Source organism: Mus caroli, unplaced genomic scaffold (genome assembly GCF_978045245.1).
Source record: "Mus caroli unplaced genomic scaffold, Mus_caroli_1 scaffold_18, whole genome shotgun sequence".
NCBI lineage: Eukaryota > Metazoa > Chordata > Mammalia > Rodentia > Muridae > Mus > Mus caroli.
The window spans coordinates 41,904,577-41,924,222 of record NW_028227273.1 but is presented as its reverse complement, the minus strand read 5'-3'; the positions used below and the strand labels follow the sequence as shown (position 1 = coordinate 41,924,222).

The following is a 19,646-nucleotide window of genomic DNA, read 5'->3' as shown; positions in this document are numbered from 1 at the left end:
AATTGACTCTGTGTATTGCCAAGAACTAGACAGCAGGTCAGTCATGTGTGCAGCTCTAGGAGCTGCAACAGCACAAAGTCCTCCTCCCTCCTCCTCCTCCTCCTACTCCTCTTCTTTCTTTCTTTCTTTTTTCTTTTTTTTTTTTTTTTTTTTTTCAGATACAGAGCCTTACGATTGCCCAGGCTGACCTAAAGCTTAAAGCAAATCTCTTGCTTCTTCTGCATGCTGGCACTAAAGATAAGGGTGAGCTAGCATAGCTGGATGCCACTAATATTAGAACAAAACCCAACTCAAGTACAAAGGTTATTTTGAGGAAGAGTCTCAATGTAGCCCAGGCTGGCCTCAAGCTTCTCCTCCTCCTGCCTCAACAGTCTGCATGCTAGGGTTAGAGACATGTGCAGCAACACCACATAAACAAACAAACAAGAAACTCCAAGTTTTTGGACATTTCAGAACATTGACTTTTTTCTTAATTGGTAATTGCTTTTTAAACCTTTTTTATTTAATTAGGTTGACTTTGTGTATGCATGTTTGTGTGAGTGCGGGTGTATGTGTTGGTGATGGAACCAAGGATCATGCAAACAGAAACAAACTCTTTACAACAGGCTGAACCAACAGCCCCTGTTTGTGTCTATCCCCCCCCCCCCCTTGCTACCCTTTGAAAGACAAGCCCAACTTCCATCAGGCTGTCCCCTCCTTCCTTACAGAAGCTTTAGAAAATATAACCTTTTGTGATTGCTTTTAGGGACTTTGTATACTAAAGCCCCATCTATAGAATTACCTGACTTAAGAGTTTGCCTCTTTTTGTGCACTTTGATGTGACTGTACCAATTTGTTGAACCATTCCTAAGTGAAGAATATTACAGTTATTTCAAGTTTTTGGAAGGTAGAACACATACATGCCTTTATTTCTCTAGAATAAGTTTCCAGTGACATAATTACTGGTTTGTATTGAAATGATGCTTAAGGTTTATTTGTAAAAGATAACAAATGGGGATGGTTGCAACAAAACTTTTGTCTGATGGATATGACAATATAATCATGGACAGCAGATATAGCTTCTTGCACAGGACCTGTACCCCCAAATAAAACATGACAGGATAGGGGGTGACTATATGGGAAGAAGAAGAGGATGTGTAGGGGTAGAGTGGGAAGGGGCTAAGAGGGGGGAACGGGTGAATACATTAGCAATTGTATTCATACATGGCAGCGGCAAAATTCAATACAAATAAAAATGGCCAAAACATTCCCGAGACTTTCCATTACAGTGGAAATGCAGCAAAGATGCAGGCTTCCCACCTTGAGTAATGACGATGTAGTCTGTTCTCCTCCACCTCCTGCAGCAGATGTGAGTTGATGTCTTCCTGTGCTTGCCAGATTCACACCTCCAAGCCTGTGTACAGGGATCAGGTCTCTTGCTTATTTCCCAATTGCATTTACTTTCTTCATATTCAGTTTTCAAAGTTTTACCATATTCGGTAGTGTCTGTCAGAGAGAGAGATGCGGCCTCCCAGTTGGTAATCTGTAGCACACATCACACTTTGAAGTTTGCCCGCATTATCAAAATCCAGTAGTAACCATTACCATCCTGTCTCTGTTTAGAGTCGCAGGCACATGGTGGTTGGAAAAAGTTCGCCAGAGGCAGTATGACTTATGATTGTTTTAAAGTTCTCACATATAGGCTTTTGTGACATTATCAGAACAACAGTTCTCCATACTGTTAAAAATTTCATGTACAAAGAATCATAAAATTCATACCTAACTCCCCAGGAATTATTACTTAATGATGTATTTCAGATAGCAGAAATAGTACAAAATTATAACTTTTAAAGTATAGAAGACAACAATTGGCCTTTCCTTATCCACTTCAGTTTAAAAAGTCCCATTGTCAAGTCCTTCCAGCATTCCTTATTTTTTCCTCGTGGTCATCTCTGTGATAGCATGTTTTTCTAGCATTCTCTATGCCATACATACTCCAGATAGTAACTAGCACACCCCACAGGCCCACCAGAACATGAGTTATCTGTGTATCTGCACAGAGAGCATGGGTTAAGATGGAATGCTGTGGTACATATCACCACTCTGTTAAATAACTTGAGGGTGGCAACTCCAGGGATTTATGTGGGGAGCTCATGGAAGCCTGGATGGAGGACCAGGTTAGACTGCAATGCAATACAAGATTATTGACAGGTTCTACATTCATTCACCACTGGGTAGCCTAAGACATCTTTTATTTGATTTTTTTTTTTTTTTTGGTGCAGTACAGAATCTTCCATGACATACCTGTAACACCCCCATGTTCAATGGACATTGAATGCAGGATGTTCTGGAAGAGAAATGTGACCCTTTTCAAGGAGGTGGTCTTCTACTGAGCTCAGCTTAGACTGAGAGCCAAGGATTGAGGACTGTGGGCAAGCAGAATACCTACTGTGCCCTCCGATTTCTCTGTCCGTTGGCTCATCTGGGCAGAAAGGCTTGGCAGGTACCATGGCTTTGCCAGCTGTCACTGGATTTCTGTTTATGGCTAAAAAATTATTTATTTCTTATTTATGTGTAGCACGTATGTCTCTGTTGTCATACACCACGTGTGCAATGCATTTAAAAGCCAAAGAGGATGTCGCCTGCCTAAGAGCTGGAGTTACAAGAGGTTGTGTATGTCTCTCTGGGTACTGGGAACTGTACACAGGTCTTGTGGAAGAGCAGTAAACCCTCTTTAACACCGAGTCTTCTTTCTATAACCACTGAGCTGTCCCTCCAGTCCCAGTCCTTTCATCCCCTTCACAAAAGCAGGATTACTAAATGGATGCTCATTCAGCATTTCAACCATGAAGAAATGAAACTATAAAGTTTATATTGAATTCAGTCTTATGCTTCTTGTCAGGTTCCTGGGTGTGACTTTTTTTCATCATAAACTGCCTCTATAGCTGTTACCTCTGATTATTCCCATGTTGATTATTTTACATGAGGTCAGAGATTCAAAAACACAAAGAAGAAGAAAAGTTCAAGAAAAAGAAGCAGAAATCATCAAAATGTGTAGTTCTGCCAGGGCAATAACATTAGAGAATTCATTTCCTGTTTCACACCATTGATATTTATAGCTTTGGTCAAAATATTTTATTTTAATATTCTAGGAACAAACATCCACACCTATCATACCATAATGCAGTCCATATTGAATAAATTCAGAAAAATATAGAAGGAAATGCATAGAGGTACATATGGCGGGCACCCAGCATTCTTTACCTTGAATTTTTTTGCTTTTGTTATTTTCCATAATCACTTTTATATTTTCATTTATATTTTTCTTTTTGTTCTTAGTAAATTATAAACAACTGTCATATATATATATATATATATATATATATATATATATATATATATATATATTTGTGTTTTTCACAAGTAGTAGATTTTTTTATTGGATCAGAGATAATCGCTGTGATTTTTTATTGTCAGGGCTTTGTGTGTGTGTGTGTTAATTTATTTTTTAATTAGGTATTTTCTTCATTTACATTTCAAATGCTATCCCAAAAGTCCCCCAGGCCCTCCCCCCCCCACTCCCCTCCTCCCCTTCCACTTCTTGGCCCTGGTGTTCCTCCATACTGAGGCATATAAAGTTTGCAAGACCAAGGGGCCTCTCTTCCCAATGATGGCCGATTAGGCTATCTTTTGATACATATGCAGCTAGAGACACGAGCTCCAGGGGTACTGGTTTGTTCATATTGTTGCTCCACCTATAGGGTTGCAGACCCCTTTAGCTTCTTGGGTACTTTCTCTAGCTCCTCCTTTGGGGGCCCTGTGTTCCATCCAGTAGCTGACTGTGAGCATCCACTTCTGTGTTTGCCAGGCCCCAGCATAGCCTCACAAGAGAGAGCTATATCAGGGTCCTTTCAGCAAAATCTTGCTGGTGTATGCAATGGTGTCAGCTTTTGGAGGCTGATTATGGGATGGATCCCTGGGTATGGCAGTCTCTAGATGGTCCATCCTTTTGTCTCAACTCCAAACTTTGTCTCTGTAACTCCTTCCATGGGTGTTTTGTTCCCAATTTGTCAGGGCTTTTTAAAAAGTAATATTTATGGAGTTCCATAACCATATTTAGTGAAATGATTAGGTGGCCACTGTATTTAAATATGCATGCTGATATATAAAGATTCCCTAAGGTGGAACCATTCTTGTCATAAACCTGAATGAGTATGGTATAATTTTAAATTAATTTTTATAATTTGCTAATTTTTTATTTAAGGTCTTTTCTGCATACATAAAAATGTTGGCACATTCTTTTTTTTTTTTTTTTTTGTATATTACTTACCTAAATCTGTATGTCAGTTGTTTTCAGAGTTGCTCTCAGAAAGCTATTAATAGAATCATTTGTTCCTGAGATTGGTGTGATGCGACACAACGGTAACCTCAGTGATCACAAGCTGGAAACAGGGACATTAGAATTTGGAGCTCAGCCTAAGTGACATGAGACCTGACTCCCAACCCTCTCACTCCCACTACTGAAAAATAACCAGACAAGAATTAATTATGTGTTATCTTAAAGTTTCGTACCATAGTCCTTTAAAATGTCTGGAAAAATGGATGGTAAGAAATGTGAATAGTACAGTCTTTCTTCTTCTTCCTCACTTGGGTGAATGTCTTCACAATTTTCACTATATCTTAATAGTCACCTCATCTAGAGCAATGATTCTCAACTTGTGGGGTGTGACTGCTTTGGGAGTCAATAGACATTTTCACAGGGATCACCACCTAATACCATCTGAAAGTACATAGATTTATATTATAATTTATAACAGTAACAACATTGCAATTATGGAGTAGTAACCAAAATAATTTTATGGGGGTGTGTGTCACAGCAACATGAGGAACTCTACTAACAGGTTGTAGTGTTAGGGAGGTAGAGGACCACTGTTCAATGGCTAGGAGGATCGAAGTGAAAGTGAAGTGTGCACTCTCTGGCTTCCCACACTGGAAGAGTCTTTCCATCTGCTTCCTCTCTCATCTTCCCCGAGAGAAGACATCCTGGGCTCAAAAGGGCCTTTTATGGAAAAACACAGATGTGCAAACTATTGTCTGTGCACTATGTGTGTCTGTAGGTCAACTAAAGCTATGCCTTACTAATACTTAAAGCATGGTTTAAAGATTTAGGTGACCTCGGTGAAAGGGTTGCTTGACCTGAAAGTCAAGAACTGTTGAGTGCCAGGAAGCAGATTGCAACAATGCTGCAAAGGCCCCAGGTGATCTACAGGCATTTACCTTCCTCCTGACTTCCTGAGTATTTCCTGACTTCCTCTGTGTCCTCAGAGACACACTAAGATTTTTCTGCCCAAGACTGTCACTGTTTGTATTCAAACAATGGGTGGTTGAATGGTTATTCGATTCCTGATGGGCTTTGTTGCAAAAGACTTCGAAATTAAAATGCAAAATATTTGTAGCATAGACTATTTTTTCAAAGCAATATACAGCCCCACATTCACTGTGTGCAATTTGACAAGTACCACTTAATAACTGTTGTAATAGTCGAGCAAGAGATGACATTCCCTAGCCATTTTGACACTTTACTGTCATTGCGGTAGCATGCCAGTTTACATCACTTACATTTTATTAAACACTATACTTTAGTTTTGAATTCCTGTAAATACAAAAAAATGTCTTGCCATGATGTCTGTGATGTTCTGTTGCTTATATTCTAAAATCTGTGTCCATGAGATATTTCTGTAGTACTATAGAGGTATTATTTCTTTCATTTTATGTGTAATTCACGTAAATCCAGTCAGTTGGGACTATGACATGCCTGGATTGCATTTCATAAGACTTATTTATGGAGGTTTGACTTCCTTGCAGTTCTTTGCACAAGTATACATATATGTGCATATCATATGAGTCTACATGTTATGAATATCTCTGAAAAATATCTTATACATATATTATTAAAGAAGAATAAGCTGCATTGTAAACTATTTTAATTTTGAATTTTGCTTGTTTCTTTGGTCAGGATCCAAACCCAGAGGGAGATTTTAGGTCCTGTAAATGGTGCGGTTTTCACAGCCAGGCTTGGGTGAAAGCTTTAGTTGTAATGACAGACTTCATTACATATTTTGGGACATATTTTGCTTCCACTTAGAGCCAAGACTAAGATATAAACATGTTTCTTTGACATTCTCCTTTGAGGGCCTTTCTTAAGATGATGAAATTAGTGATGTTTGATTTGGAAAATCTCAGCTATTAATTAGATTTCTTCATAAGAAAGGAACTGGCTAGCTGACTCTCATAAGTGTGTACTCTGATCGATTTCTTAATAACATTATAAGTATGCTTGGTGTTTTGCAACCAACCAACATTTCATAAGATGACTGCTGGTCTTGCTGTGGACACTGTCCCGAAGCTCAGGTTGTTTGTACACTGAATTACACTTAAGTTACTCTTACTAACAATATTAAGTGGGACATGTAAGATGCATGTTAACACATGAAGAACTGATCTGAAGTTGACAATTACAATAAGCAATTCCATGTTTTCCTTTTATGGGTTTTAGTCTTCTGGTAGTTATTTGAATCTATAGTCATGCAGTATATTTTATTTTTAAAAATTCAAGTTCTGGAACAAAAAGACAAACATCAAAAGAAAGGTACATAGGGTTTTGTTTTGTTTTGTTTTTGTTTTTGTTGTTTTTTTGTTTTGTTTTCGGTATTAAGGCATTTATTATAGAAAGGCAGAGAAAGAGAGAAGCGTAGAGAAGCAGAGGGCAGCCATGGCAATGTGGAGAGAGGGGAAATGGAGGGGGAGACAGGGGGCCGAGAGGTAAATGTAAGAGGCAAGAGAGGGAGCAAGAGCAGTACATAAGTTTTTAAAAATAATTTTTTGTGAAAAGATTTTGGCTTTTCAAAACATAATGTCTACGCCCCAAGAACAAGTAAATTGATAAGTTTGATAGTATAAGAATTTTGAATTTTAACTACATAAAAAATAAAATCAAATTGTAAAATTCCAGCCATAAATATGACAAGAAGTGGCTATTTGTTTGAACATGTAGAAACTGAAGAAGCCAAGTTGATACTCTCCATGCAGCTTCCTCCCTGCTGCCTGGCATGCTAGGCTATATGGTAATGCTCTGCAGGCTTCTACAGAGAAAAAGTCATCAATACTCACACCCATCTGAGAACCCTCTCAACTACAATAACAACCAGGGTGGCAAGATCTACCCATGGATGCAAGAGAGCTATGAATGGCATAGAGGAATCAACTACTTTCTTATTGGATTTAAACTTGCTTCTGAGAATGAAACGCACACCTACAATTGAAAATCTATTCATGGACACATGGTTGGGAAGTTCTCTGTCCCCAGGGGTGAACCTAGTACTATTCTTTTGCCCCATTTAGAACACATTTTTAAATTGTCCTCAAAGCTCTTATCTAACTATAGATTCATGCATCTCTCACTCCTCAACAGAGAAATTTCTTTGTGCACTGTGCAGTGTTTAATGCAGAAACTCACAATTTCTCAAATTGCATAATAATCATGTAGGTAGTGTTTTGCCACAAACCATTATCATCACTACTCCCAAGATTAAAGGGCCATCAAGCAGGAGGGGACAGAAGTTAAGGAGGATAGGCTGAAAGATTGTAAGAGATGGAGGTGAGGGAGGACCAATAGTAAAACAGTATCTTCTGGGTATGACAGGACGATTGCACTCACACTCTCACAGCACCTGTGGTTGCCTGCATGAAACCTGCACAAATCAAGCCAGTCGACACTCTTGCATAGGACACGAAGCAGTTTCATGAGCCTTCATCCCTAGTTGAGGAACTATGGGTGTTGTTAGCTCTGGAGAAGGGAGAGTCCGTTTTCTTTATGGCTTCTGATAGGTTGGCCACACTCCAGTGGATGGTCCCACATCCAGGAGTGTATGAACAATTATTGAGGTTTGATCTTTTGCTGTGCATCGTAATGCTAAATACTGGCCTCTAAAGCCTCGTTGTCCCCAGTGATGAGAGAATTCGCATGTTCAATACAACCTTGTTCCTTAATTTAAAATTATTGGTTACATAAAGATCCCATCAGCCTATAGCTGGGCAAAAGAGAGATAGGTAGAATTTTTGGTTCCAATTGGTGCCAGAGAATGGAGAGAAGATGGAGAGAGGACAAGATGACATGAGTAGGAATCTTGAAATAATGGTCATGTGGGCTGGCCAATTGACTTTAAAAACTGCCCAGATGGAACATGGGAAGTTATAACTTGGGGCTATTGATGGAAAAACAGATTTTAATTGCTTAGAGGGTAGATATCTGCCCAGCTCTAATGTGGTTAAGGCTTATTATAAATATAAAAGTTGTGTGTATTTTATCTAGAATCTGAATGATAAAAGATGGAGTAGAAACTGCAAATTGAGATGAAATACTTAATATAACAGACTCCACAAGTTGAAGTCACTAGTTTATTAAATAAAACAAATAAACAAAAATACAAAATTAGGGCTTAGGGACATGTGGACAAATTATAGGAGTTAAGAGGATTAGTTGGGGATGAATGGGATCAAAATAAGTTGTATGACTTCTCAAGGATTTAATTTTTTAAACACACAATAAAGAGTAGAATGCACAAAGTTGTGTCAAGTTGACAGTTAATGCTGACTAGAAAAATGTGTAAATAATTTTACTGCATAAACTCTCAATTGATACAAAAATAATTATGAATGTGACTTTTACATTTGCATTATCTAGGAGAAAAAAGCTTTTCTAAGTGTTAAGTAAAGTTAGCAGTAAGAGTGTGAAAGATCAGAGTGGAATCAGAGTTCTGTGCCTGTTGGACCTCTCACCATCCTTCTATTCTCAAGCATATTTTACTTTGATGTTTAAGTAACAATACAGGTACTATAATGATGAAAGACAAGTAAGTTATGTTGATCTAAAAGTAAATTAAATGCCATCAGAAGGCAGTAGATAATTTTAAGTGTTTGAAAATACGTGAAATGTTGAACGTCCTTCTGCATGACCTGTGAGAACTTAGCATCCTTGAGTTGAAATGTTGCATTATTTCATGTCTTATGAGTCTTATTTCCCTCCAGACAGAGCCAAAGGAAGATCAAGAGCAGGGAGCCACTTTGACTCAGCCCGGAGACGGAGCCGAGCCGTCCTTTATCACATCTCAGGACACCTTCAAAGAAGAGAAAAGAACAAATTGAAAATAAATAATGTAGGTGGTGTGTGTGTGTATATTGTGGACACTAGTACCCCCTAGAGAGCAATGCTTGATCCATTTAAAAAATGGTTCCAGTTACTCCTTTATTGAATTTCTTAGCTTTCTTTTGCCCACTTTGGCTTGCATCTGCCTGTAAATATCAGACTTGGAAACTTCAGCAGTACGAGGCATTTCTGTAAAAAGTGTGCAATCGTAGTGCTCGCATAGCACAAATATTACAGTGTTGATGTGGTGAGTGCACTGTGGTGCTGCGGAGTGCCACAGCAGACAGACTTTATGTTTTCAGAAACAGGGCAGTGTCATAGGTCCTGTTCACAGTTATTGTCAGTTAGGTCAACTTTTTAAATTTAATTTCAGTGTCAATGTTACACTTGTTCTCATTCCCTTTAGTAGCATTACTGAGGAGAATCATGAGCCAATAAAAGTCATCATTACATTTAAAATGTCATGTTCTATACAGAACAGTTGGAACTTTCAGGCAGTGGAACATTACATTGGAAATCACAAGCTACCCTGATTAGGTTATATAAAAAGTTTCACTTTTAGTGACTTTTAGTAAGGGCTACTTTCTATGACTGCTTAGTAAGGATGACTATGGATGGAAGACTGAACTGTAAGTCTAACTTGCCAGTGGAAACAGAAACAGTCACATCCAGCAAGCAGAACTCCTGTGGAAGTTTAGAACTGGTCCAGATGTCTTAGGAACTGAGGACACAGAGTTCTTCCCAGCCCACTTTTACAGACTCAGCACTACGGTGACCTTTTCTTGGACCCAATGTCTTGATGAAACAAGCCTTCCTTCAAGTGTGCAAAGATCAATTTCTGTGCTTATAGTGAACAAAGAAAGGTGTATGAATCCAGGGTGTGGGGAGCTACGTGAGCATGGTGAGAATGGGGTTTGACTATGTCGTGGCTTCTGGAAGTGACAGTTGGTGTTTTAGTCCACTCATGCTCCTGAGATTATTCATCAAGCCTTGGTTGCTCTGACATTTTTTTCCTGTGGAGGGTCAAATACTCTCCTGTGGTGAGTGGTTGTTTGAGTTTTTGTCCTAACTTACTGACAGTTTTATGTAAGTTAGGACGTGTGTGCGTGCGTGCGTGCGTGTGTTATCTATATGCAAAGATTTGGTTATGCAGAAAGTCCACAGCATCTTCTTGCTTCAGGTGAGAAGCATTTAGGTGAGAATAAGCATGTCTCGTTGAGCTTAAACTGCAGATGTTGAGCCTTGCTGTTTTCCCCTCTAGAGTAACAAACTATAAAGTGTTACTTAAAAATCTCTTTTAAAAAAACCCATAACTCCCACTCCTGAGCGACTCACTTAATTGCTGTTGTTCATTTTAGAAGTATAAACCTCAGAGGGGAGTGTAGTGCTAAGAATGCTAAGTCAGCTCAGAGACATGATGCCACAGGGATCCTAACTTTGGAAGCCAGGTGTGGTCCGCACTGGCCTCAGTCACTGTGCCCATCTGGATAGAGAGCAGCTAATGATCAGACAGCAGGAAGAGAGGGGGAAGGACAGAAAAGGCCCTGCACTTACAGCCAAAATGCTCTTAGGGGAATTTGAGCTGCAAAAACTGATGCATACAAAAAGAACCACTAACACTTTATCACAGTAGCTATTTAAAATTTCCTTCCTTACATTGTATTATTCAATCATCACAGAGCACCAGTACCAAGGGTGTTTCTATTGGCTCCATCATTAACAATGAGGACAACCCCAACTTATTAAAACTCTAAAGTGGAAGAATCAGCTACGGTGCTCAGACCTTAACTTTCTGAGAGATGATCCTGCAATCACAGGCAACAGAACACTTTAGGTTTGTGTCCAAGTTTGAAGGTGGCATGAAATACTTTTACGTTAGGCTCTAAGTTCGCCTGGAAGTTGCTAGAAAAAGACTTTATTTATTTATTTATTTTTAATCTTGATTACTTACTCTATGAAATGAGAAGTCTGTCCAGCAGAAATCAATGTTGAAGGGACTCTAGCCAGGCTGATCATGGCAAACATGACTCTGGCAGACCTCACCCTTCTCTCCCATTCCCTCTGCCTTGCTAAAAGCTGTTAGATTACATTCTTAAAGCTAACCCCCCAAGGTCAGCTGTCTTATATGGCCACTTCCTCTTCTGGAGGCTGACTACCAAAGTCCAGCTATCTAAGTATTGAAGTTTAGCGATCAAAAACCCCCTTTGGCTCACCGAATTAACATTCCCAATTACAATTAGACACCTCATGCTAACATGGGATTTTCCCTTTATAAACTGCCTTTTGCCTATGGGCCATGCCTTTCTTCTCTCTTTCTTCTCTCCTTTGTCCCCAATAGTGAATGTCCCTTTTCCCTCTCCCTTTCCCCTTTTCTCCTCTCTTGTTTCCTTCCCCTTCTGCCTCTTCCTCTATCCCCTGCCTTTGTCTCTCATTTCTGCCTTATGTCCCTCTAGGACAAATACATCTTTATGTTGAGAACTTGGTCTTATGCTGTCTTGACCCAACTCCAGGGTTCCTTACACAGTTCATAGGAGAGAGCCCTTCAGGAGTCTGAGCAAGGATTGTTAACCATACCTAAATATCACCAGCAAGAGGCCTTCCTCATTAGTACCACTGTCATAGACAAGCTCTGTGTCAGGTATGCCCAGTAAAAGGACATTTTCCTACCACCCTGTGCATTCAGAGATGAGTTTCAAGAAAATATTGCAAAAAATTTTAGGAAAAATATCTTAATTATGTTTTGGAGTTAACAAGTGCATTTGGATAATTCATCAGATACAAATTAATAGACTAAAACATTATATGTCCTAAAGCATGACCCTCAAAATTAATAAGTAACAGCTTTTCGAGATCTATTACTATTTTTTAAACATTGTCTTATTCTATGGACAAGCTCCATATATTTAAATGTTATAAATAATGTGACATTTCTCCACAGTTTCTATCTATTGCAGTTTTATGCACACACACATTTTTGCGTTTGCAAGAATTTGCTTGATTCAAGAGAATTTTGTTAAAGACTCTGGTATAAGTAAAGTCTTTTTGTGTAATTACAAACTGTGTAATGATGTGTGCAGGATTGAATTATTGACCCTTCAAAGTTAACTCAAACATGCCGTGTATTGCATTCTATGTATATTTTTTTAATACCATGCCAGAACAACAATTAACTTAACAATAACTTTAAGGTAGACACTTGAAATAGTCTATGAAAATGATACCACACAGTTTACATTTAAAGTTGTTTACATGTTGCTCAGTTTCTGTCCAGCATCACAGAGTTTAACGGAATCAGTGTGAAACAAAGCAAACACCTTCTCATGAGTGCCCAATAGGTACATTCTGAGACTCTAACAAAATAATAAAGGCAGTATGTATTTGGACCGAAACATAAAGTGCTTCTGATAAATCTCAATAGTTTCCTATTGTAAATGTTTAGGGATAAAAGTTATAATTCAATCTATCATGGGCAGGGCTAGAAAGGTAGAACGTGAATTAAGAGCATTGTCTAGTCTTGAAAAGGACCTGGGTGATTCTCAGCACCCACACAGATGCCTCTAACTCCTCTTCCAGGGTATTTGGTACCTCCTTGTGGCCTCTGCAAGCATCAGGTATGCATGTAGTGCACAGGTGTGCTTGCAGATAAAGTCATTCATACACATAAAACAAAATAAATAAACCTTTAGAAGAAGAATTTATGTGCCATGATAACTTCATTGTACCTTATCAACCTTGAAGAGATGAGTATGTGTGGACTTGAACTATCTCTGTTCATGAATGACTTTTAACTCCCTTCTCCAGCACATACCCCATAGACATAGGAAGTAATTCATTACCTCAGTTTTATGGCAAAGTCCTACTTTGGAACTTGTCCCTCAACTACCAAGTAAGTAGTTTAAAGAAATGTTGCAGTGGTACTAATCAACCATCTAGAGGTGAAGCAGTGACCCACTGTGGAGCATGGGTCTGACATGCTTGTGAACTAAGTAGACTCACATTGGGTACCCCTACCTTCCCAGGAATCCACAGCTGCCCTGGCTTTCCTGAACACACTATATGTCTCTGTCTTCCTCTCAGTGACTGAAACAAGAAGACAACACTGTGACCTATGAGCACTGTGTATATAGAACTTTCTCCTGTTCAAGTTAGATTTCAAACCTAAGTTCTCATTACCTTTCTTGAGTTTTTCATTAGTTGAAACAAAGCAAAGTCTATAAGTACTTGGTCACAGGTTTGTAGAATTTCCACACTCATTATTGTTGAGCCTCCTTTTGTCTCAGAGCAGCAAGGGAATTGTTCATCTATTTGGATTGCTTTCAAGGCAAAGTGCTTCATCAGCCATCAAAAACTCTAGCTAGTCCCTGTTTAATCGGCTGTGTGGTGAATGTTGTCCTTCTCCTCCATGACTTGAATAATACCCCCTAAGTAACTGCTGCTCTCCGTCTTAATGGCTGCTCTGTTTCAGAATATATGCATATTAACCAAAATAATGAGATTTGGGTTCCAAATCAATACCCACAGTGCACAAATGCATGGATCACCCAGTGCATTTTGACAGGCAAGGAAGTGGTTGTTTTCAGGAGAATGTTGGTCATCTCTATACTTTCTGAGGGGAGGGAGGCTATCTTTGCTACCATCAGCAGAATCCCTGGTCAGAGCTCTTTGGGTAACAACTCTTATCTGAAAGCTACCCATGTGCAGACTGTGCTATACTAATGAGCATTCAAGCATGCCCTTGTTATTATCCTATGTATAGATTACACTTGCAACTGGATGCTTTTTGATAACATTTGAGATAATAGTATTTTTATTTTCTAATGACCAAACTCTAAATCATTCACACACACACACACACACACACAAACACAAAATTTGCCCAATACTGTCCACAAAACAAAGATCACCGTTTAGTTTTAGTGCACTAACAAGCAGGAGACATTCTAAGAAGTGTGCTATTAGGGAAGAATTTTGTTGAGGGAACCCTATAGAGATGGTGCTAATAAATAGCGCAGGTCTAGGCTGGAGACAGCTCAGAGGTTAATATGACTCAGAGCACATACTCCTCCTACAGAGGAGCTGAACTCTGTCTTCATTACCCATGTCATGGATCTCATCTCATATATGCCTGTAACTCCATTTTCAAGAGATCCAACAAAAAAGATACTCTTTTGACCTTCTTGATGATCTGTGTTTATGTGTACAAACTAATATGTTTGCTAGTCACTCGCTCACTGTACCATGCAGCAATGAGTTCACCAGAGGATTTATGAGCCTGTAGCTTATAGAATACTAAAGGCTAACAGTAAGATTTTTAAATATGTGCGAACATTCTCTGAAATAATAGCAAGATGTGCAAATTATAAACATATAAACCAGTAACAGTTGTTTATTTCTATTATCAATATTATATACTATACATGATTATCTGTGGTATACTTGTACTTGACTAAAATTCAGTAAGTTCCTGTACGGAAGTATCACAGACAGGTTATGATATTACAGTAGCCTGTATCTTCCCTAGGTGACAAGATTTTCACTTCGCTTGGAATCTTGTAGGACTAGCATCTCAAAGAACCCTGTGGTTGACCACAGCACAGTTGGGTAGCAGAGGACAGTAGACTCATGTTACATTTTACTAAAGGTCACTTGTAAGGTATTTGATGTTGAACGTGTGAGTAGCCCAAGCTACTCAAGTGTTCATTTAGAGTTGTTCAGTCTCCATTTCTAACTGCATACCTCTTTCTCCGTTCTCTTCTTTGTGTCTTTATCCACAGAACGTGTTTGTAGATAAACCAGCGTTTCCAGAGTATAAGGTTTCTGATGCAAAAAAGTCCAAGTTCATCCTGCTGCATTTCAGCACTTTCAAAGCTGGCTGGGACTGGCTCATTTTGCTGGCAACGTTCTATGTTGCCGTGACAGTCCCTTACAATGTGTGTTTCATTGGCAATGAGGACCTGTCCACCACGCGGAGCACCACGGTCAGTGACATTGCAGTGGAGATACTTTTTATTATAGGTAAGATCCCATAGTTTCTCATCTCAGAGATTTGCATGTGGGAAGTGAGCATGCTCCTGATTTTCTGTGGAAAATTTGAACAGAGGTCTATTTGCAAGAACGGGTTTCAGTCTCTAATGCAAATGCTGGAGCCTCACATGCTTGAGTTTCTGAAATTTGCTTCTTCCGGTTTTCCTACTGTTCCTGCACTGAATCATCTAAACCAATGTCCCATTTTTTCCTCATTCATTGTGTTGAAAAAAAAATGTATCAACGGAAGACTTGATGTCTGTTGTGTTTGAACTCTGACATCCTTAGAGATATTAACTACGCAAAGCCAAAGATGAGTTTAGCAAAAGCCCATCAGTAGAATGGAATGCCGAGAGTGGTCTTGGATGTTCTTTAAGGGTGTTTAGAATGGGCTTTGCAAGTGACCTGCCTACAGAAGCAAAGAAAGCTTAGGGCTTTGTTACCTATAATAAAGAGAGCCAGTATCTGATTTTAGCTAAGGAGACTCCAAGGGATGTTTGCTCCCAGTATTTATCTCTAGAACCCTGCGGATTTCAGTCAGCAGACACCAGCTTGATTGTGTAGACCGCTTTTCTTCTATTTTTCCTGTCTGTGTAAATCTTCATTTCTTTAAGAATGAAGCATGTTCCTTGTTTGTCTATCTAGTTTTGGTTTTCTATAAGTTCAGAATAACTCCGCACTGTTTAATTAGTCACCATTGGCTACAAGTACTGAGACTTTACCTGACTGTGATGATAAAGAGCAACACAAAAGAATATTACAGAAATACCTTAAGCAAGTGACTGAATCAAGGAAGAATTGACCTTTTTAGAAAACAAGTAGTAGAAGAAGAAGTGAAGTAGACCAAAACCCTTTTTCAATTCTGGTAGCTTGTTTGCTCAATGAAATTCTTAACACTTTGGGGTCAGAGCAGTTCTGTAAATGTGTGTTAGAGTCGGTTCATGACTGATGTAAGAGTGAGGTCTCTGACTGAATGTATGTCTGCTCTAGATGTCTGTGTCTGCTCTCCCCATGAATCCTACAGGTCTGTTATCTCTAAACCTATGAGCCCTGCCTGTTAGGACCCCAGCTTTCATCCCCAAAGTGGTCGCTATAGTGTGTTAGACCACTAGATGGCAACAATATCTAGTTGGGTAACTCGGTAAAGCTACAAAATCAACTTCATTTTTTTTAATTAAATACATTCATTGTGAGCAAATTAAAAGCATAATGTGATCTGTTTGATCATGATGGAACAACAGATCTCATCATGACAGTTTGCATTTAAAATGAAGTGATAGACAAACTGAGTGGGACCATTGATTTCATCTCCTGTGGGTCCATTTGGTTTCATCTCCTGTTGGTTCCTCTTATGAAGCCATGACAAACAATGAGGATGTCATCATCCTAAAACTATTCTCAATATCCAGGTTAACATTCTGAAGGACTCGGGTCTTCACTTCATGTCTGAACCTGAGTTCCTTCCAGGTAATAACTTTGCAAGGTCTCATCAAGCACCAGGTTGAATACACATGCCATCAGCTTCCTTACTTCGATACTTACACTTCCTTTACTGATGTAAAGCTGGTTCTTGAATGTTCTTCACCATGTTTTCCTGGTAATTGAGATATGAAAGCTCATGGGTAAGGAATCCATTTTGGCACCATGCCCTCCCAGGCAGAGTACGACCTGTTTACCCATGAGGACTCATATGCTGAGGAATTATTTGTTTGGGATATGCATTCCTGGGGGAGACTGATGGAGTCTAGTTTCTTCTTCTGATGCTGCCTTCTGATCTGCTGGATTCACTCTTACTGTTTTTGTTTTTGTTTTTTGTTTTTTTGTTTGTTTTTGTTGTTTTTGCTTAGAAAGTAAGTTGAGCCAGTGCCCACCCCAACTAACTTAGCTCCTGCTATTTTTTTACCTAGTTGGGTTTATCCCATGATTGCTTTACAGCTGGAGACATGAGTCTGGCAGCAGTATGAGACCCTGCCTGGAATCACTCACTGACTGACTGAATTTCACAGACAATAGGAATTTGCTTTCAAATTTTTTTATTGTTGCCACCCTGTTCTTTGAAATGGGTTTAAGGACAGGTACACTTCTAATGCATTTGAAGAACGGTTTATAGTACAGTTTCTCCTGATAATGTTTACCCAACTTTTATTGTGTGAATCTTTTACAAACTTGATGGGAAAAAAAATGGTCAGCTGTAAATGTGTTACAATGCATGAAGTAAGAGCACGTAGTAGCAGCACCCACCTGTAATCACCCACTCAGCTGTAAGTCTAGCCCTCCAAAAGCAAATGCAAGAATACTCAAGACCAGGCAGGGTTACACATTGAAACATTATGTCCGAAGCCAAACAAAGATAATAGAAAATAATACTATGAATGGAAATACGTTCTACCTAGAGTTCTGCTTCTTCACAATCCTCCTGACAATTTGTATCTCTTAACTTTTATTAGTTTGTGGCGTATGATGGATAATGCTTATTTAAAAGTTACCATTTCTTTTTACTTTTGGTTTCTGTGGAACTGCAGATTCACCCGGGAGGCTTCTAAACTCCACAGCAGTAATGTGCCTTCTGTCCATCTGGGTCCATTGCAATGGGTTTGGGAAGGGCGGGTTTCACTGTGTCTGAAGGAGGATTGTCTTTTTAAATGTTTTGGTATTTGCAGTAGCTCCAGTGTTAGACAATATATGTGCTTTTCAAATGGTGAATGATAAATGTTGCATGCAGAGACGTTTCTTAGAGAAAATTAAAAATGGGAGATGATAGGATTCTTTAGGGGATCCATAGCACTGGTCAGCACTGTACATCCTTACAGAAATCTGTTTACATTTGACTCACAAACATCTGGCTGGATTTGCTTTACGTCGGGACTCATCATCTTCAGACCACTTAGTATGCTCTTTTGGCATGCCTGAAAAATGTCTTCTCCAGGTGGCTTCTCCAGAACAGTCGTATCTGACTACTACGGAGTTAGTCAAGGCAACTTAAAACTTCTAGCTTCCCTCTTGTTCTTATTGTGTAAACTACATTAGTTCAAGGTACACAAACTCACTGTAAGTTCTTGTTTCATGAAAGGAAGATCTCGAAATGGGACCTTCTTTCTAACCTTTCCCCACTCATTGTTATTCAGAAAAGAACAAAGTCAAGAGGATTGTTTCATAAGACAGTCTCATGCTGACTAAACCTCTCACCCTGCTGCAGCCCTGAAGACCTGACCCTGCTGTTACATATTTCTATGGCTTAGTACCTTACTATGAAGTAATATTGCATTCAATTAACAAATTGCTGCTAAGTGACTTATTTTAATTTCGGTAGCATTTGAATAAGTAGCGCTTTTAAGAATGATAGTTTTCATGCAATGGTGATCTTATTTTTAAACCTATTTAAATCCAGCCATACTTTGATCACTATGGATTGTTTCATATCAGCAGGTTCAATAGGCAGCTCTTCAATACCTATCTTAAAAATTCCAATGATCCTGTGCTACTTAGAGTTTTCTAGACTCACAGAACTTATGGAATGTCTCTATATGTTAAGGGAAATTACTGGAATGACTTATACTCTGCAGTCCAACTATTCCAACGATGGGCAGCTGTGAATGAGATAGCAGACCAAGATGAACACCAGACCTGGGGTGAGGAAGTGACAAAATACAATGGAGTCCTACAGTTCACGAGGGCAGTTAGTATGGTGGGAGAAAGGCAGTCGCATGTTGTGAGACCCTCTTGTCCAGGACTAAACATGAGTTTCTTTGCCCAGTGGCACCTATGACCATTGTCACAATCTAGGCATTCCTCCATGTTTGATAAGCACACTGTTCCCCCTGTCATATGTTAAATTTGTTTCTCGTGTGATTGAAGGAGTTTTTATTTACTGAAGTCTCAGTGGGGTTGTATCACACAAGCACAAGGAACAGCTAGAAACGCATGATTTTGATCCAGCCAACAGGACAATGATATTAATGTCAATTTAATCATAATTTATATATTCACAAATGGCTTTATGACAAAGATTTCAACAGGTTTATCATAACAGTGGTATTTCCTTGAACTAGATCCCTGCCTTAATTGCATCTGATTATTTTTATTCTTATTTTTGTTAATAGAATTTTTATTAACCAATGTTTCTATTCACTTGTAAAAGCCCATGTTTTTTGCTCTCTTAGAGTCTGCTTTTTATAGCACCTGATTTTTATTATAACCTTCTGGGTGTAATTAACACAAACCTATCTGTTGCTACAGCAGAAACAAGCAGTTTATGCACAGCTGGTTCATTAATTTCAAGCCAGACTAGAAACTGAAAGCTTTCACTTGGAAAATGGACACAGTCATGTGTATTTCTGGTGCTGTTATATTGGGGAGGCTTACTTGCTGTTTAGTTGTCAATAACACTGCTCTAACAAATACATCCATTAACATAAATCAGATTAACAGGAAAGGCACA

At 39.0% G+C, this 19,646-nt stretch overlaps 1 protein-coding gene across 3 annotated transcripts in view; it reads left to right on the top strand.

Moving 5' to 3' along the window:
• The window catches only part of Kcnh8 (potassium voltage-gated channel subfamily H member 8), a 367,560-nt gene that overhangs the window by 180,773 nt on the left and 167,141 nt on the right, over positions 1–19,646 (top strand). For all 3 annotated transcript variants that reach the window (XM_085832922.1, XM_085832923.1, XM_021149362.3), the window contains 2 exons: positions 9,067–9,194; positions 14,959–15,199. In XM_085832922.1, the coding sequence (XP_085689048.1) occupies positions 9,067–9,194; positions 14,959–15,199 (369 nt within the window). The remainder of the gene's footprint in view (positions 1–9,066; positions 9,195–14,958; positions 15,200–19,646) is intronic.